The sequence below is a fragment of the Carcharodon carcharias genome, chromosome 26 (assembly GCF_017639515.1).
Source record: "Carcharodon carcharias isolate sCarCar2 chromosome 26, sCarCar2.pri, whole genome shotgun sequence".
NCBI lineage: Eukaryota > Metazoa > Chordata > Chondrichthyes > Lamniformes > Lamnidae > Carcharodon > Carcharodon carcharias.
The window spans coordinates 5,746,379-5,767,496 of NC_054492.1; the positions used below are offsets into that span (position 1 = coordinate 5,746,379).

Here is a 21,118-nt window from a genome sequence, read left to right on the forward strand (position 1 = left end):
CTCCTGCTGCTTCAGGACCCACAAAGGAGAGATGTTCATTGACCTTGGATATCCTCTTTGACCCAAAACCTGCTGACCTGTTTTCATCTGCAGAAAACCTCCAGCAGTTGCCCCACTTTAGCCCCGGTTAAAATGTTACCACTGATATAATGACCTCAGTTTGCTTTAGGAGGATGCCTCATCGCCCGTTAAATGCTGCAGATTAAAATTGGCAATTTCAGGAAAGGGTGGAGTTACCAGCAAGTGAGTGGCTCCATCCTTTTTAGCTGCTCGTCTGGTTTCACCGGTGGGAGGTATTGGGTGGGTGTTGGGGGTAACGTTGAAATCAAGCTAACTATTTTAAAAAAGGTTGGAAGATGTATCTGGAAGGTGTAGTCCAGCAAGTGGAAGATTTGAGAAAGTCTAACTCAAAGGGCAGTTAGTGTGAATTCAAGAAGGGGACTCATATGGCTAACCTGAAATAGCGTTGAATTTTAGGAAGCTTTCTGCAGTGAGTCCCAGACCAGGAAGTAAAGTATACAATGAATAGAAACCTACATGAACATGCAGCAAAGAGAAGCCATCATGGAAAGCTCTCAGACTGGAAAGCAATTATTACTGGGGTCAGTCTTAGCACTTTATTAATATTCTATTTTCTTGTTCAATTTTTCTCTTTTAAATGATGAATTCATGTAATTATAAGTAAACCTCCAAATCAAAGCAGTATGAAAAGACCTACAAGAAAGAGCCTGTTTCGGCTATGCTATGAAAATCACCTTACAGCAACAACATGAGTGGGCCCTAATGCATTGGACCAGTTGGTGACAGATGCAGTTCAATGTAGAAGTGGAAAATAAATAACAAGAAACCAGAAAAATCAACCAGCAAATTGGAAAGCACAAGTAAGGTACAGAGGGACAAAGCACACATTTAACGATGTATTGTAGCTGCAAAATGTGTTCCTCAGACAAACTCCACAGACTCTGTGTCCTTCTGGTTATTTATCCAAAGGAAAGGTCTAATCCTGTTTTTATATTCCTTCACAGGATGTGGAAGACGCTGACCAGACAGTTTTTATTATCCTAATTGTGCTGGAGAAGGTGGAATCTGCATTTTTGAACCGCTGCAGTCCAAGTGGTGTATGTACACCCACAATGCTGTTAGGGAAGGAGTTCCAGGATTTTGATCCAGCAACAGTGAAGAAACAGTGATATAGTTCTAAGTCAGGATGGTGTGTGGCTTGGAGGGGAACTTGCAGGTGGTGGTGTTCGCATGCACCTATTGCCCTTGTCTGTCTAGGTGGTAGAGGTCACCGGTTTAGTAGGTGCTGTTGAAAGAGTCTTCGTGAGTTGCTGCTGTGGAACTTGTAGATGGTACACACTGCTGCCACAGTGAAGGGAGTAAATTTTTGCTGTGGTGAATGGGGTGCCAATCAAGTGATCTGCTTTGTTCTGGATGGTGTTGAGCTTGAGTGTTAATGGAGGCATCCAAGCAAATGGAGAGTATTCTGTCACATTCCTGATTTGTGCCTTGTAGATGATGGAAAGATTTTGGAGAATCATGGGGGTGGGTGGGGTTATTTACCATAGAATTCCCAGCATCTGACCTGCTCTTGTAGCTACATTATATACATGGCTGGTCCAGCTCAATTTCTGGCCAGTAGTAACCCACAAGATGCCAATAGTGAAGGATTCAGCGATCGCACTGCCATTGAATATCAAGGGGAGATAATTAGATTCACTCTCGTTGGAGATGGTCATTGCTTCGTATCTGTGTGGTGCGAATGTTACTTGCCACTTGTCAGCCCAAGCCTGAATATTGTCCAGGCCTTGCTGCATTTGGACATGGGCTGCTTCAGTATCTGAGGAGTATGAATAGCACTGAACATTATGCAGTCATCAGCAAACATCCCTACTTCGGACCTTATGATGGAAAGAAGGTCATTATTGTTGCAGCTGAAGATGGTTATGTCTAGGACAGTACCCTGAGAAACTCCTGTAGCGATGACTGGTACTGAGATAATTGACCTCCAACAACTCACAACCATCTTCTTTTATGTTAGGTATGACTTCAACCAGTGGAAGGTTTACCCCAATCCCCATTGACTTCAATTTTGCAAAAGTTGTTTGATGCCACACTCGGTCAAATGCTGCCCTGATGTCAAGTGCAGTCACTCTCAACTCACCTCTGGAATTAAAATCCCTTGTCCTTGAAAGGACCAAGTTGCAATGTGGCCTGGAGGTAGGGGACAGGGGGAACAACTAGGATGATCCTGTGTTTAGAATTGGAGTTGAGGAAAGGTTAAAAAAAATGGGATTTGGAGGAAATTTTGGAGGAAAGGTAACAGATTCTCCTTCAATGCCTATTTGGGGAGGCAGTGCGATCTTTTGGCCCACACAGTACCTGCACCCACATCCAGTTGCTTTTATGGGGCTGTTGCTGTCAGAATCTGCCCAGGATGCAAGGTGGGAGAGCAATAGCAGCAGCTTTTGCCATAGCTAGTACACTGTGACCAGCATCCCCAGCAGGGAAAAACATCTTGTACAAAAATAGATCATAATTTCCAGCCTTGCTCAAGCAATCAATGACTCTGTGATCAGTTACACCGAGCAAAGTAGGCATTTCAAATTAAAACCCTTCCATCACCTGACCAACCCTGAATATACAAACCACCCTAAAGCTCAGTCTTGTGCTGAAATTCGCAATGACTGCTTTGTCACTTGCGATGAATTGCAAGGCTCCCTTACACTTGATTGAGTTTTTTACATCACTCCAAGCCGGACATTGCAGAAACAGCATCAGCTGACATTGAGATGTGGATGAACGACTCACTGCCAGATATTCCCCCTCCAAGGAGCTAGAATTTACTGTAGAGATACATCTGCCCTAAACCGTCTGTAAAACGATCCACTGAAATTTGGCAGATGCTGAAGGAAATTGACATGAATCGATGCAGGCCAAATGTTCAGTTTGGGAAAGATTTTCAAATAGCAGGCAACACCCCAAAGATCAGCAAATTATTAGTAGGGCAGAAAGGCAGGTGGGACTTTTCCTGAAATTGTGCAGAAATTCTTCTGTTCTCTCGCTATAGCCAGTGAAATGGCATTCACCTCATTTTCCTGAGATTTCCATCAGTGTTTCCTGAAGTTGGTACAGGGAGTATATTCTCAGGGGTGTAAAGTTAAAGAATAAAATATTATAGTGTGCAGTAGACAATTTGATGCATTTCTGAAGTCAGAAGTGATTGAGAAATAAGCCAAGAAACCTGGTTGTGCAGTCCATCTCTTTGGACAATTGGAGGTCAGCACACATCGCATCCCCATCAGCATGTGTAGTGTCTTCATCAGCGCTTGCCATGTCCCCATCAGTATGTGTTCTGTCTCTCGTTCACCTTGACTTGTGCTCCTGCATAATGAGATTTTTTGGAGGAAAGTTTTGGAGGAGAAAAAGCAAATGTATGCATGAGCTTGTATTACCATAGCATGATTTTATATTTTCCAAAGTGCTTTACAGACGATGAACTGTTGTAATGTAGGAAATGCGACAGCCAATTTGTGGACAGCAAGCTCACACAAGCAGCAACGTGGTAAATGACCAGATAACCTGTTTTAGTGATGTTGTTTGAGAGATAAATATCAACCAGGACACTTCACTGCTTTTGTTTGAATCGTGGTTATGGGATCATTTACATCCACCAGGGGAGAGTAAGCAGGGCTTCAGTTTTATGTCTTATTGAATGACGACACTTCCAACAATGCAGCACTCTTCCAGCAGTCTACTGTGCTCAAGCCCTTGGAGTGGAAATTAAACCCACAACCTTCTGACTCAGCGGCAAGGGTATTAGCAGCAGGCATCTTGATGTTGTCACCCTGAGACATTGATGAAAGGTGCAGAAAACAAGACAAACTTTAAAAAAAAACCCCAAAGGTCAGGCTTTGTTGTGAAAAGTAGGAATAGTCACTAAAGGTAAATCCTGCACCAGTTTAAGATTTCTGTGGGTATCAATGATAAAATATATATGTAACTGAGTTATGCAGATTATATAATGATCCTATAGACTTGATGAGGAAGATGATTTACTGAACCATGAGCTAACTCACATAGTCTCAATCCCTATTGCTTTTATGTTTCAAAATAAACTTGTATACGACTGGAGGTCACAACAAGTAACAGATGGTAGAGACACAGATGTGAACCAGCTCAGTCCTCATGACTGAAGTATCGTTGAGCTGTTTGGAAAGCAGAGTCTGAAGGCACACAGCTGCAGCAGCTGTTAGAGTGCAGTACTTCACAGAACCCCGAAACTTTACATTCGGGATGATGCCATTCAGCCCACCAAGTTATTTAGGCTCTTTGCTAGATCAGTCCAAACTAACCTCATTCTTCCTATAGCCCTGTGTCCTAAAAGAGGTAATAGTCTCTCCCTCAGCCACTCACTCCGTCAAACCATTCCATGATCCAAAACCCTCTACATAGAGAAATTTGTTGTAACCTCTCTCCTTGCTATCTTAATAACCATTTTAAGTTAATGACCTCTCATCACTAACTACCCAGTCAGAAGCAGAGGGATTAGCTGGGAATCACTAGTAAAACTGAAATTTTAAAAACCATTATTACATTTTCTCACAGTAATTATGAGATTACTCCAGTATTCTCCTTACATTCCCCTTGTGAGAGAGACTAGAACTATTGGACACAATTTAAAAATAAGGGGTCTCCCATTTAAGACAGAGATTAAGAGAAATATTTTCTGGGTGTCGTTAGTCTGTGGAATTCTTTTCCCCAGAGAGCAGTCGAGGCAAGGTTATGGATATTTTTAAGGCTGAGTTAGGTGGATTCTTGGTTGACAAGGAAAACAATGGGTATAGGGGATAGACAGGAGAGTAGAGGTTGAAGCTACAATCAGACCAGCCATGATCTTATCAAATGGCTGCACATGTTGGAGGATCATTACTCAGAAAATTAGCCCCATTAAGTTCTCAGTTTAAAAAAAATAAGCAAAATAAGAAAAGTAACCCCATCATTGTAAATATGATCAGTGGAAAGTAATAATACTGAGCTCACCAGAATATTCATATGTCCCCCTGGCTGTAACCTCCTGTGACTTGCGCTTATTCATGGTCATGGTTAAGCTTATCAATGTTGTTGAAGGTGTCAACTGTGGCTCAGTGGGTGACACTCATGAGTCAGAAAATTGGGGCAGGAGTTTCTGCTGCTGCCCACGGCGGGTGTAATGGCAGGCGGGAGGGGAAGATATCGCGGGAGCTAAAACGTCAGTTTCTTGTCGGTGTGAAAACGGGTTGCAATCGTGCACTCCTGCCCTCAATGGCGGTGCACTTTTCCCGCTGTGCCATGTCGGGAACACCATTTGAATACATTGGAATAGCATGAATGCTTATTATCAAGGCAATTGACTGGAATCACGCCCGCACTCTGCATCAAAAGGCCACACCAGCGTCTAATTGGACCGGCGTCATTCACAACCGTATATAAGTGATGAGCACCTGTCAACCTGCACTGCACTTGTGACTTTGAGGTCTGTTCGCCTACTTTGCATCACACAGAGCTCGCAGTATCTCCGACTCTGTGCCGACCTTGCAGGCAGTACCACATCGCTGTCAAGGGGGATTACGGAGTCAAGGCTTTAAATACCAGACCAGCGGTGAGGCAAAGGTGCATGGTAAAGAGCTGAAGGGCAAAGGCTCACTGGGGTTTGGGAGAGGGGGAAGAGACAGAGCCAAGGGAAGGGGCTGGAGGGCAAAGGCTTGACTGGAAGTGGGGGGCAGCAGAGGCAAGGGATGGGGCTGGAGGGCAAAAGTTTGACTCGGCGGTGGTGGAGACTGGGGAAGTTTGCCCTCAGACATGTGACTGGGGGGGGTTGCTTCTGGGAGGAGTGGATTAAAGGCACACCCATTTGGAATCTATTATTAAAGGAGGAGGAATGCATGGCTGAGAGATGTTAGGAGCATCTCAGTAACTATAGACACAATCTGGAGCCTTCAATGTAATGGCGCATTCATGTGAGATTAATTCACAGAATCACACAGTGCAGAAGAGACCCTTCGGCCCATCGAGTCTGCATCGACATGTGAGAAACACCTGACCTACCTACCTAATCCCATTTACCAGCACTTGGCCCATAGCCTTGAATGTTATGACGTGCCAAGTGCTCATCCAGGTACTTTTTAAAGGATGTGAGGCAACCCGCCTCCACCACCCTCCCAGGCAGCGCATTCCAGACCGTCACCACCCTCTAGGTAAAAAAGTTTTTCCTCACATCCCCCCTAAACCTCCTGCCCCTCACCTTGAACTTATGCCCCCTTGTGACTGACCCTTCAACTAAGGGGAACAGCTGTTCCCCATCCACCCTGTCCATGCCCCTCATAATCTTGTACACCTCGATCAGGTCACCCCTCAGTCTTCTGTGCTCCAGCGAAAACAACCCAAATCTATCCAACCTCTCTTCATAACTTAAATGTTTCATCCCAGGCAACATGCTGGTGAATCTCCTCTGCACCCCCTCCAGTGCAATCACATCCTTCCTATAATGTGGCGTCCAGAACTGCACACAGTACTCCAGCTGTGGCCTCACCAAGGTTCTATACAACTGCAACATGACCTCCCTACTTTTGTAATCTGTGCCTCGATTGATAAAGGCAAGTGTCCCATATGCCTTTTTCACCACCCCACTAACATGCCCCTCCGCCTTCAGAGATCTATGGACACACACGCCAAGGTCCCTTTGTTCCTCAGAACTTCCTAGTGTCATGCCGTTCATTGAATACTTCCTTGTCAAATTGTTTGTCCAGGTATCCACTTGTTTTTGGAGTCTTTATCGCACTTAGGAATTACCACGATTGGTACAATGGATTATTGCAAGGGAGATCGACGATTGGAACGCATCGCCGGGTGGTTATCAGTGAGGATGAGTGTCTTGGGCTGCAGGAAGATATAGACGGGATGGTCTATCCTTCCAAAGTATATCACCTCACACTTTTCAGGGTTAAATTCCATCTGCCACTTATCTGCCCATTTGACCATCCCATCTATATCTTCTTGTAGCCCAAGACACTCAACCTTATTGTTAACCACCCGGCGATACATTCCAATTTTTGATCTCCCTGCAATAACCCATTGTACCAATCGTGGTAATTCCCAAGTGCAATAACGACTCCAAAAACAAGTGGATACCTGGACAAACAAGAGGACCCTCTTGGAAATACCACCTCACCGAGACCATGTTTAACGATTCTAATGACTACAACACATCTCCATATGGATGTAGAATCGCTGAGCTCGGTTAGTGTTTAGGGAAGGAAAGGCTAAGCAGAATGAATGGAACAGCACTGCATCCCTTCTTTTTGACGATTACCTTGTGGGTGCTATGCAGGCAATTCCAAGGTGGAAAGTGGTTAAGGCTTTAGCTTTGAACGTCAGGACAAAATTATGCCCGTGAGGGACAGAGACCGACACATTGAGGTGGGAAGGTGCTCACACTTATTGGTCAGCTTAGCAGATGTACGTTCAGAGGGTCGACCACGCACAAGGCTGGCAGGAGCACACAACCTCGGACTATGGGGTTATAGATTGCAATCCCTCACGGATGACTGAGAGTACATGGAATTCAAGGAAAGATCACCCTTCTCCATACACATCTACATTTGTCCTTCCACACCACATCTTCACCTTCCCAAGCTGCAGACAAGACAGGGGATTACATGAGCCTCCATCTTACACAGCCAAGATTGAACATCGCTTGAACCTGCAGTGCATGTTGACGAGATGTCTTGCACAAGCACTTTTGACATTGAGGGTGAGGTATCACTGATGTCGGTAATGAACTGAGAAGGGACATACACTGTGATGCGATGGCTGCACACAACATCGCCCAGAGGCACATGATGTCAAATCAGTGAAAAATAGGGGCAGGGAACATGGTATGACATCTAAACAAGCACAACCCAACTCAGCATACAGAGGAGGCGTACACAAGAGGAGATGTGGAGTGGGCATAGTTTTAATAACATTGGTGCAAGTATATATGTGTGGTGAACACCCGTGCCACCGTAGTGCTCCTAGTATTTCCTGATCTCCCTAACCCTATCGCTTGGTGCATCCCTGACAACCACATCAGAGGTGGAGGCAGCCTGCTGACTGTTACTCCCTCTTGTCTGTGATAATTTTGGCAGGCATCCTCTGGAGGGCCAAGACTTGGAGGGGCCCGGCCTGCTTTGGGTGTCTTGCTGAGGGGCAGGTGCACTCCCCTCAACCTGTGGAGCTGGAGGTGATAGAGTCACAGGCAGAGAGGATTGGGATCAGCTGGACACTTCCAGAGTCATCTGGGTGGATGGTCCCGATGTGTTCAGCTGCTGGTCCTATTCCCTATGGGTGCCAAAGGGCCCCTGGCTGACTCCTTGAGGAGAAGGGGCAGCTGTAGTGAGATCGAGGTGCCGTGACCCCCTTCTTGTGTAGCCACTGATGGATGTCAGCAATATGTATGGTGATGGCGTGCAACTCTTGGCACAGTGCAGGACCTATGTCCTGGACCAAGGTCCCCATGGCAGCCAGCATCCTACCAGTGTTGACCTCAGTGTGCTGGCATGTGGGCGCTTTCATCTCAGACTGAACACAGACGGATTCCTCCATTGTACATTGCAATCTGTGGAATGCAGCTGACAATCCTGCCTGATACTGCCATGTCTGTCGAGGCAGCTCCAACATCTGAGTTAGCACTGAGTCAAAAGGCTCGTCATCTGACTGGGGCTCAGCAGAACCCTGGCTTCCATCAGTCCTCCGAGTGCCGGTGATGTTGGATGTCCCTGCTTCCACCTGCTGTGGACCAGAATCAGTGCTGCACTCACCAGGCTATGACATTGAGACCCTGCTCTAGATCTAAGTCCCACTGATGTATGTCTCTGCGATGGTGGAGGATGTGGTTGAGCGCTGTGACATGTCTTCAATGTGGTGTCCTCAGGATCCTCATCCAAGATGTCGAGGGGGCTGAAGAGGTGGGGCTGGCTCCTGGTGACCATGGCACACTTGGCAGAGGTGCCTATGAAAGAAAATAAAGATAATTAGTGCATGGCAGATGACTCGAAAACATGACAATGCACTCACAGTATTGCTGTCTGAAGGATCAGTTGGTGCAGGGTCCTCACTTGGATTTGCGCCACCAATGCAAGGCACGGTCCCAGTCCTCTCCAGCCAACTCAACAGCATGCTTCTCATTGAGAGTGAGGACCTTGAGCTCAGGAATCCCCCGCACTGGTCTGGGACCTCTCCGTTTTATTATGGGTGAGCTTGTCCTGCATAAAGGCAGATGGAGACAGCATGAGCAGGACACATGCCAAGGCAGATGATAAGGCTGCCTGCTTTCTGTGGGTGGTGAGTGGAGCCGTGCATGGGAAGAGCACGTGAGGTACAGAGGACGTGATGCCCCTTGAGCTGGCAGTATGTGAGATCCCTGTGGAGTGTCATCCTGCAAATGTGTGATAGGCTTGTGAGAGTGAATTAAGAGTGATGAGATGATTGACTTACCCTAGCGGACAGATGAGATCATTCATCCTCTTCCTGCACTGGATGGCTGATCTCCTCTGTACGGAGTTGGCACTCACCGCAGCAGCCACCACCTCCCAAGCCGCAGTTGTGTGGTTAATAGGCCTCCTTCTACCATCACAGGGGTAAAATACCTCCCAGCAATCCTCAATGGCATCTCAAAGGTGATCCAGCAAGGCGTCACTAAACCTGGGCGCTGCAGACTTCTTTGGTTTGGGGCACCTCTCGTCTGGATCAGTCCTGGGATGCAGTCCTCATTGAGAAAGCTGTGTGTGTGGGTGAGTTTTAAATATAGCCCCCAAAGCAATGATCCACTGAGCTCACGGCGGAGCAAGCAAACCCAAGGCCACCGGCCCACGATCTGAATTGTTTCCTGTTGATGCATAATTAATGAGGTGAGAAGCGGACAATCGAGTGCAAAAACGCCACCATTGCAGCCGGAGTGAAATCATCGCTTTTCACACCCACCACCACACTTAGTACACCGAGGGGAAACTTCCACCCTTGGGAGTTCTCCCCGGTGTCGTGGCCAATATATATCCTTCAACAAAGTGACTAAAAGAAATTTGCTTTCTCTTTATTTATCCATTTACAGGCTGTGTACGTCTTTGGCAAGGTGGTGGTGAGCCGCTGCAGTCCAGATGGTCAAGTTACTCCAACAAGGGTGCTGGGGAGGGAGTTCCAGGTTTTTGATGTAGTGACAAAGAAGCAAAGGTGATATATTTGCAAGTCGAAACTGTGTGTGACTTGGAGGAGAACTTGAAGGTAGTGGTGTTCCCATGTGCCTGCTGCCCATCTCCTGCTACTGGTAGAGGCCGCAGGTTTGGAAGGTGCTTTCGAAAGAGCCTTGGTTAGTTGCTGCAGTGCATCTTGTAGGTGGTACACACTGCTGCCACTGTGCGTCGGTGGAGGAGGGAGTAAATGTTGAAGGTGTTGGTTAGAGTGCCAATTGAGTGGGCTACTTTGTTCTCTATCTTGGTCAAGGTTCTTCATAGAATCATAGAAAGTATACAGCACAGAAAGAGGCCACTTGACCCATCTTGCCTGTGCCAGCCAAAAAATGAGTTCCCCAGCCTAATCCCACTTTCCAGCATTTGACCCGTAGTCCTGCAGGTTACGGTACTTGAGGTGCATATCCAGACACCTTTAAATGAGTTGAGGGTTTTTACCTCGACTACCCTATCAGGCAGTGAGTTCCTGAACCCTTCTACCCTCTGAGTGAAACATTTTTTCCTCATCTCCCCTCTAATCTTTCTACCAATCACTTTAAATCTATGCCCCTAGTTACTGATCTCTATGCTAAAGTAAATAGGTCCTTCCCATCCACTGTATCCAGGCCCTTCACAGTTTTGTACATCTCAGTCAAAGTTCCTGGAGCTGCATTCATCCAGGCAAGTGGAGAGTATTCCACCATACTCCAGTCTTGTGGCTTGTAGATTGTGAAAAGATTCTGGAAGTCAGGAGATGTGTCATTTGACATAGAATTCCCAGTCTCTGACCTGCTCTCATAGCCACAGTATTTATATGGCTAGTCCAGTTCAATTTCTGGTCAATGATAACCTCCAGGATGTTAATGGTGGAGGATTCTGCGATGGTAATGCCATTGAATGTCAAGGGAAGGTGGTTAGATTCTCTCTTGCTGGAGACAGTCAAGGCCTGGCAGTTGTGTGGCACGAATGTTGCTACTTATCAAACCAAGCCTGGATGTTGTGCAGGTCTTGCAGCATATGGGCACAGACTACTTCAGTATCTATGGAGTCATGAATGGTGCTGAACGTTGTGCAATCAACAGCGAACACCCCCACTTCTGACCTTATGACGATGGAGGGAAGGTCATTGATGAAACAGCGGAAGATGATAAGCCTAAGACACGACCCTGAGGAACTCCTGCAGTGATGTCCAAGGACTGAGTGATTGGCCTCTGAGAACCATCTCCCTTTGTGCTCGCTAAGACTCGAGACAGTACAGACTTTACCCCTCATTCCCATTGACTCTAGTTTTGCTAGGGCTCCTTGAGGCCACGGCCAGTCAAAAGCTGCCTTGATGTTAAGGGCAGTCACAGGCACCTCACCTCTGGAATTCAGCTCTTTAAGTCATGTTTGGACCAAAGTCTGGAGCTGAGCGGTCCAGCAATAGGTTTTCCTCTCTTGTTGGTTCTCTCACCACCTGCAACACACCCAGTCTGGCAGCTTTGTCCTTCAGGACTTGGCCAACTTAGTCAGTATAGGCGCTAGCAAGTCACTCTTGGTAATTGGACATTGAAGTACCCCATCCAGAATACATTTTGTATCCTTGCTCCCCTCAGTGCTTCTTCCAAGTGATGTTCAACATGGAAGATTATGATTCATTAGCTGAGTGGGGGGTGGGTGCAGTAAGCAGTAATCACTTGCACGTTTCCTTGCTCATGTTGACCTGATGCCATGAAACATTCATGGGGTTTGGAGTTGATGCTGAGGACTTCCAGGGCAACTTCCTCCAAACTGTATAACACAGTGCTGCCACGTTTAGTGGGTCTGTCCTGCCGGTGGGACAGGACATACCCAGGGATAGCGATGGAAGAGTCTGAGCTGAAAGTAATGATTCTGTGAGGATGACTATGTCAGGCTGTTGCTTGCCTAGCCTGTGGGACAGCTCTCCAAATGTTGGCACAAGTCCCTAGATGTTAGTGCAGAGAACATTTCAAGGTTGATTGGGCTGTCTATGTCTTTGACATATGTCTGATTTTGATGTGTAGGTTGATGTCAGCTCTGGTTTTATTCTTTTTTGTAATTCTTTTGGAGCAGTTTGATATAACTGAGTGGCTTTCTGGGCCATTTCAGAGGGAATTAAGAATCATTGCATTGATGTGGGTCTGGAGTCACATATCAGCCTGACTGGGTAAAGACAGGAGGTTTCCTTCATGAAAGGACATTACTGAACCAGATGCATTTTCCTGGCAATCTGATAACCTGGCCGCCATTATTGATGGTGGCTTTTAACTTATTCTTGATTTATTTAATAAGCTTAATTCAAATGGACGAACTACCATGGATTTGAATTTACATCAGCAGATTATAGTCCAGGCCTGTGAATTACTTGTCCAGTAGCATTACAGCTGTGATACCATACCCATATCCAATCATTATTACATCCTTGTTTGTGGAGCCTGGCTTTGCACAGATTGGGTGCGGCCTTTCCTACATTTGGGCAGTAACTACACTTCAAACATACTTCATTGGCCATGCAGTGCTTTGGGACATCCAAAGGTCAGGTTAGATTCTACATAAATGTATTCTTTCTAGCTATATCCTGCTTTAATTATGAAAACCTTTTCTGGCAAATTGTTTTCTCGCTCCATTTTTTTCAACAAAGAAGCAGCAGCACTGATCAGATGGGCCAAATGGTCTGTTGATGCACAGAGCCATTCTACAATTTTATGGTCTCTCCTCTGGCAATATTTAAACTATATACAGTTATTTATCACGTTATGCCACAAGATGTGTTATCCTTAATCTCGACCACACACAGAGTGTAAAACAGCACCATCTCCACCCACCCTTCAGAAAACACTACACAACTCGGTAAAACCTTATACAATTTCTGTCAGTTAAATGGGGCGGGGGGTGTGGGGGGAGGTAGGGTGACAATTTTCTGTTTGTGGTGATTTGGTTTGAGTGGACTAGTCTGATAAAAAGGCTGGTTAATTTTGGTCGATTATTTTGAAGTGAAAATGGCTCATTCATTCCCTGGTCTCAGCAGGTTGTATGAGGGGAACCTTCCTGTCAGGGAGCAGTGGGATACCAGTCAGTGCTGGAGCAGCTGCTGCTGATTGAGACAGCAGTGATGATGCAGATTTGCTGTTTCCTTCTTTGGCTATAGCAAAAGAACATATTTATATACTCCGAGTATCAACCATGGCTGAAATAACACGCTCACCATTGAGCCAGAAGGTTGTGGGTTCAAGTCCCACTGCACTTCTGGGACCGCACCTTCTCCTCAGATTCAGGAACCACGATGTGTGCCATTTTATGACTTTGTGATCCTGACACCATCATGTTCTCCCACTCTCACAGTATTTTAATCTCTGTGAGATGTGTAGTGGGCAAGGTTCGGGTCTGCCACCTCCCCAGGCAGGCCCGAGGCAGTGACGGAGGGTATGGGTGGCGAAGCGATCTGATTAGAAGGTCTGTCTCCATTCACTGGCACATCAGCCCAGTTCAGTTCAGAGCTGTTAGATCATCTGGAGCTCAAATCTCACTCCCCTTCACCTTCTCCCACCACCCACCTCCCATTCCCCTTCATGCCCACTCCATTTCCCCTCCACTCCCCCTCATATCCACCCTATCATGACTTTTCATACCCCTTCCATTATCTGCATGACCCCACCATGCATCCTCTATAACCATTCTCCTAGTATCCAACATGTACAGGACCAATGAGACCTTGTCAAGTCCGGCAAGTCTTTGAAATGCTCCTGAAAGTGGCACAAAAAGCAAAGAGGCTTTGAAAATCTCCTTTGAAAAAGATGCTCACCTTACAACCTCATAAAAGTGTCAGTCAACCTCAGCCATTTATAGTGTCAATGAATTAAGCTTTAATCCTCTTAACCCCTCTTAATCTTGTCCAAATAAGCAATTAGGCATTGAGAAACCACATCAAAGAAGCAATAATGTATTTCAAGATAATAACAATGTCAATCAAACAAAGCTAGGACTCCCTTTTAAGATGTGTTAACAGGCCAACTGCTGAGCTGAGTCCATTGGCCATTCTTTGAGTTCAGCCAAGCATTCATAATGAGACTATCTGGAAAGCACATATTTGGCCATCTGTTAAAACTACCTCTGCACATACATGTTTATGAGGGGACATGGGGAATATGAGGGGGCTTGGATGGGACATTGGCAAGACGTATCTGTCAAAAGATTCCCGACTCCTCAGCAGGCTTTCTCTCAGGGTTCGTGAACTGACTTACCTGGTTTAACTTTCAAAAAATGCTGGATAGTTAACTGTTAGTCTGACTGACTTACCTGCCAGAGCCTTCAGGAACCCATCCACCTGTAGGAAAATGCCAGAGGCAGGGATATTTGTTTTTCCAGTAGGGATTTAAATATGACTTGACATCACTAAGTGAGCAGTGGGTTGCAACCTGCCACGATTCCCAATCCTCTAAAAATGATGTGCAGCGGGAATTGTCAGGGAAATTCAAGATTGCAGTCCCACACATCTCCAATTTGGCCCACCGGACTCAGGTTTGCTCCAAGTCGGGAGACAAAACCTCAGCACAAAATGTAGGCTAACGCTCCAGTTCTATTCTGTACTTTCTGGGGTGCCATCTTTCAAATGAGACGTCAAACTGAGGCCTCGCCTGCCCTCTCAGGAGGACATAAAAGACCCCATGGCCATTATTTTGGAGAAGAACAGGTGGTTTCCTCCCAATGTCCTGTCTAATAATTACCCCATAACCTGAGTATTGCTGAAAAAAGAGATTTTTGTCAAAGCTTTTCGCCTTGTACTTATCAGGACAATTCGCAAGAATACCAAATGTAAAGGCAACAACAATGTATACTGTATGAGAAGAGACTGCTGATTGGTTGGCAAGTGGACTCTGATTGGCAGACACATTGCCATTGAGAATGCACCAATTGATGGTAACTGACAGTTAACTACCAAGCATTGTTTGAAATTTAAACCAGGCAGCTTGACTCTGACAAATTTCAAACAATGCTTGGCAGCACCAAGGCTCCTTAGGCAGCACCTTCCAAACCCATGATCACTACCATCTACAAGAGATAGATAGGTTCTTGATTGGTAAGGGGATCAAAGGTTACGGGGAGAATGGGGTTGAAAAACCTATCAGCCATGATTAAATGGCGGAGCAGACTCGATGGGCCGAATGGCCTAATTTCTGCTCCTATGTCTTATGGTCTACAAGGATGCATGGGAACACCACCACCTCGAAGTTCCCCTCCAAGCCACTCACCATCCTGACTTGGAAATATATCGCCGTTCCTTCACTGTCACTGGGTCAAAATCCTGGAACTCCCTCCCTAACAGCACTGTGAGTGGACCTACACCACTGCAGCGGTTCAAAAAGGCAGCTCACCACCACCTTCTCAAAGGAATTTAGGGATGAACAATAAATGCTGGCCCAGCCAGCGACCCCCACATCCCATAAATGAATAAAAAAATTTAACTGTCAGTCACCTTTAACTGTTGTGCTCTCCACTCTGCTAATGAGAGTTCACTTGCCAATTTATCAATCCTCTCTTCTCACACAGCATAAATCGTTGTTCCCTTTACATTTGGTATTCTTGTGAATTGTCCTGATAAGTGCAAGATGGAGAGCTTTAATTTAAAAAAGTCTCTTTTTCTCAGCAATACCCAAGTTCTGTAGTGCCAAATGACTATATCCCATTAACACTAACACTAATCATTATCATATTGCTGTTTGTGGGAGCTTGCTGTGTGCAAATTGGCTGCCACGTTCCTACATTTCAACAGTGACTACATTTCAAAAGTACTTCATTGGCTGTAACATGCTTTGCAAGGTCCTGAGGTGGTATAAGATCTGTATAAATAATTTAATATATGTAAAAGTGGCTGTATAAATGCAAGCTGTATCTTTTATTATGTCATTGGGATATTTCAAACTCTTCATGTTGATTGGATGGCATTTTAAGTGCAGTCACTATCATTATTTAAGCAAATGCAGTTTGTGCACAGCAAGATATCATGGTTCAAATTCCAGTCTGAATGCATTCTTGGGTCGAATGGCATCAGTCATTCCCATAAGTGGTCTTTATGCTTTACATTCACAGGTGTTGACCATCACTGCCCTCAGTCTACATGTAGGCTAGCATAACATGGGGGTGTAACAATAGCTTCTCCTTTTTATCTCGATCGGTACTCATTTTTTTTGCACATTTATCTCTTCAATCTCTCTGTAGTTTGACTAAGATGAGAAGTTTAGTTTGAATCATAAGCTCTTTTTCTTCACTGTAACGTGAAACCTGCAGGGAAATAGATATGGACAGAGTTTCTTAGTTCAGTTGGCATAACTTCAATTTGCATAATGATATTAAGGAAAGAACACACATGCAGCTCCCACTTCAACCCCCACATCCTATTTAGTTTAAACAGAGTAATCACTCTATGTGGTTTTCTACAGCCCAAAGCAGAACCAGTCTCCCTGCACTCCCCCAATTCTGTCTTTAGGAGCCTCTTCCAGCCACCCTGCCTTGCAGCCCCTCTTTTCCAAAAAATCTGACTGTTTCCTGGAGCTCGTGCTCGGTTAAAAGCCTCTTATTCTGTGACAGAGACCCTATCCTTCTCTCGGAACGCTGAAGATCAAAGGGTTTGACAACAGAAAGTTGGCTGGAGATTTCCTCCTGAATATCCAGGCACACTGGTTAATGGCTTATTGACTTGTTTCTGGAGGAAGCAACTTCCAACCAACATGTTATCTCCATTCTTCAACAGAGAGTTTCTTTTCCTTTAATTTGTAAGAATGCACAGTGCTTTTAAAAATCTAACACTAAAAGTACTCTTCTCCCACTCCCTTCTGAGGAAAATGGTAAAACAATTCAGAAAGGTGCAGCCGCCAAGAGTAAATGAGACGAATGGCCAATTAACCAGAGTCCCTCTTTAGTTCAGTGTACAGGCTGTGGTTTAAGGTAACAATCAGCATTTCAACCTTGTCAGCCTGTTTTTGCCTCTCAAGGAAAACCAGTTTATATCACTGGACCAGTTTCCCTATATAAGTTCAATTGGAAGAGGAACATGTTGGATGCCAGGAAATTGGTTGGAGTGCAGGATTGGGACCTGTTGGAATCAGACAGGTCGATTGAAGGTCACGACTGGAAGTTACCGAAATTAATCGAACCACCATTACTTTCTCTCGCACATTGTCGCATGTAAACTTGAGATGAAAAGTGTTATGACCTGATGGTTTTTGAGAGTTGAGGTTACAGATCTGTTCTTTTCGTGTTTGTCAAAGTAAGCTACATGCAATAAATAAACAGCTCTTATTGCAGCTTGTAAATGCTTCTAATCTTCCTCTGAGGAACTTTGTGGTGCAATTTCCAAGTATCCAACTGCGAACACTTCATATTTCTCATAGATTGCTTTTTATCGTCTGCCGATTTAGTTTTCTCAATGTACCGCAGTATCCTTACAGTGCAGAAGGAGGCCATTCGGCCCATCGGGTCTGCACTGGCTCTCTGAAAGAGCATTCCACTAGTCCCATTCCCCTGCCCTATCCCTGTAACCCTGCACATTCTCTCTTTACAGCAATCCAATTCCCTTTTGAACACCTCAATCAAACCTGCCTCCACCACAATGATCAGTGCTCTTGCCATTGTCAAGGTGACATAGATTGGATGAATGAGTTGAATTAATCTGAAATGATAGATTAACAGAATCACCCTGGGTTACTGATCATCCATCTACTGGTGTTAACTCATCTCCCCTACACTGTCAAACTCATTAGGACAGGCTTTACAAGTTCACCATCCTGACACAGAGCAGTTATCAGGAAACATTGCTGGCCTCCACACCATCATTCCCATTTAGCATCCCTGCCCTGGCACCAGGAGCATGGATTTATAAAGTTTTCGTGGCAACTTCCCAAGTCAGTTATCTAACTTAACCCACCAGTTCCTACTATACATAAACACGGAGTGAAAATACATCACGTCCTGTATTAGCTCTTTTAAAATGATCTTTTGTTACATAACATTACCATGTTTTCAAATTAAGTTTCACTCATAAGTTTTCTAACTCTTGTAAGATTTCACCGGTTTCTCATTGCCTATTAAGGAATTATAGGTTATTATATATATTATATATATATGTAATATACACATATGTATGTGTACGTATACCTGTATATTATATATAGACATATAGAGAGTTCTGACAAAAGGTTAATGACTTGAAAAGTTAACTGTTTCTCTCTACAGAAACTGCCTGATCTGCAGAGTATTTCCAACATTCTCTGTTTTTCTTTCAGATTTCCAACATCTGCAGTATTTTGTTCCTGTATAAGTTTTGCTGAGTATGGATAACTAATTGATACTTGCCCTCTGTGTTGGTGTGTTTTTCAGTGTTCCTCCACGTGTGGCAAAGGCCTGCAATCACGGGTGGTTCAGTGCATGCACAGAGTCACCGGCCGCCATGGCAATGAATGTCCATCTTTAAACAAACCACCAGCTTACAAGCAATGCCATCAGAAACCCTGCAACGAAAGTATCAACATCAACACAATCACCTCACCCAGGCTTGGTGAGTTTCACTACACCTGTTTTGCCATAATGGGGGGTTGTAGAGAAAGCAGTTAAAATGTGAACTAAAACCCTGACAGATCATTAGGGGAGAGTGAGGTTAATGCTGATACAAAGCACAAACTTGACCTGATCTTCAGCCCAGAGCAAAATACAGACACAATCAGGAGGGGTGTTTGTATATATAAAAACAGACTGTAATCGGGATGGGCTTGGGTATAAGTAAATGCAGACTGTGATTGGGCCTGGCCAGGTCTGTGTATATATAAATACAGACTGTATTCGGGATGAGTCTGGGTATAAATAAATGCAGACTGTGATTGGGCCTGGCCAGTTCTGTGTATATTTAGAACACTTGCCCCAAATGGCAGTGGATGCTGAAGGATAATTGGAACTTTCAAGACTGAGATCAATAGATAGATTTTTTTATTCGTTAAGGGTCTCATGGGATATAGAGCAAAGGCAGGTAAATGGAGTTGAGGTACAGATCAGCTAGTGCTCAGTATTGGACAGTTTGGTGAAGTTAGAAACTGGAAGTCATTGTTGCCTACTAAGAGCACCTTGTAACAGTCTGCCTTGATCTGCAAGCTGCCTTGACGCACAAGTGCACGGGAGACCGGTGGACAGTATACTGCAGGGTGATCCGAGAGAAGAACCTGTGTCAGGACATGCGATGGTACCAGCGTTGCTGCCAGACCTGCAGAGACTTCTACGCAAACAAGCTGCACCCTGGCAGCTAATTGCAGGTTTTGCTGCAGCGCGAGATAATTTAAGAGGAGCTTTACTCTGTCTGATCCTGAGCAGAACTGGGGGTTGTACAATTTCTAAAACTGGAAGAGAACAGTGCTGGGGCATGCTGTGGGCTCCACAACATTGCTACCCACACTCTGCACAAGATCTCTGCAGTTTTGGATTGTGCTGCATAAACTGCTGTTACAGCATCGGAAGCCAAGACAGTGACCTTCTCAAGAACCGCTGCCTGTGAACATTCTGTGGTTCTGCATTTACCCATTACTGCAACTTGAGCAGCCTGACTAATCAGTAGGGAAGAAAAGCTTCAAAAGCAGCCTCCTTTTTACTAAACAAACCCTCACTGCAAGTTTTTGTGGAGTTAATATTATGGACTTGAAAGCAAAGGACAATGAAGGAGCTGGAGAAGCATCACTTCAGTGGACAGTTCAGGTGGAGATGTGTACAGAATCCCAATCCACTCTTGTCGTTCTGGATTATATGAATAATGTAACAAGTCTCTCCACCCAGAGTATTGATCAAACCACTCGCTTCAGGAACAAATTTGCAACTTGATAACTTCATTTATAGCAACATGAGTATTTACAGTTTTTAGCAATACAAAGGCAAACTTGAATGGTCCTGTTTAACCTTTTCACTACTGTTCCAGGTTTTAGGCCAATCTTCCAGTATTGGTAGCATGAATCCCGTTAGTGATCAACAGCCCAGTTTAGGGAAAAGCAGGTAATGTACATCCGCCGATACCACTTTGCTGCTGGAAGGAGCAGTAAACAAACTCTTCAGTTTCCCCATTTTTTTGAACAATACAGTTGTGAACTAGGTTGAGTGTACAGAGATTGAGCACAATGCTGCACGAGGGCGTAATCGTTGAGTGCTAACAGCCAGATGCTGTTTCTCTTTTTCCTTTTTTGTGAGCACATGACTGGTGCGAGCTGGTCCTACTCCCACATGGCCATCAAGATAACCTTAGCTCCCTCACACACATAACACCAATTGGAGCACTCTGGGGAGGGGAAATAACATACCATTACCTACAAACTTACCAGTCAGGTAGCATTCACATTAAACAGGCACAGACTAAGAGAAATGGCTCCCTTGGCATGAAAAGATGGTGATGCCACTGAGAGGGAAGTGCTGATCCTGATCCCGTTGGCCATTCTTAGAGTCACAGAGGTCTACAGCACAGAAAAAGGCCCTTTGGTCCAATGAGTCTGTGCCGGTCAAACAACTACCTAACTATTCTAATCCCATTTTCCAGCACTAGGCCCATAGCCTTGTATGCCATGGCATCGCAAGTGCACATCCAAATACTTCTTAAATGTTATGCCTCTACCACCCTTTCAGGCAGTGAGTTCCAGATTCCCACCGCCCTCTGGTGAAAAAATTCTTCCTCACATCCCCTCTAAGCCTCCTGCCCCTTACCTTAAATTTATGCCCCCTGGTTATTGATCCCTCCACCAAGAGGAAAAGTTCCTTCCTGTCTACCCTATTTATGCCCCTCATAATTTTATACACGTCAATCATGTCCCCCATCAATCTCCTCTGCTCCAAGGAAAATAACCCCAGTCCATCCA

At 45.1% G+C, this 21,118-nt stretch overlaps 1 protein-coding gene across 2 annotated transcripts in view; it reads left to right on the top strand.

The window, feature by feature from the left end:
- Positions 1-20,805, top strand: part of adamts17 (ADAM metallopeptidase with thrombospondin type 1 motif, 17) — a 591,331-nt gene extending 570,526 nt beyond the window's left edge. The window contains exons 22-23 of one of the 2 annotated variants that reach the window (XM_041175111.1): positions 18,618-18,795; positions 19,383-20,805. In XM_041175111.1, the coding sequence (XP_041031045.1) occupies positions 18,618-18,795; positions 19,383-19,534 (330 nt within the window). In that variant the 3' untranslated portion in view covers positions 19,535-20,805. Of the gene's footprint in view, positions 1-1,025; positions 1,781-18,617; positions 18,796-19,382 lie in introns of those variants that run through there. The other variant, XM_041175112.1, reaches the window with a different exon arrangement.
- The last annotated feature ends 313 nt before the right edge of the window (positions 20,806-21,118 follow it).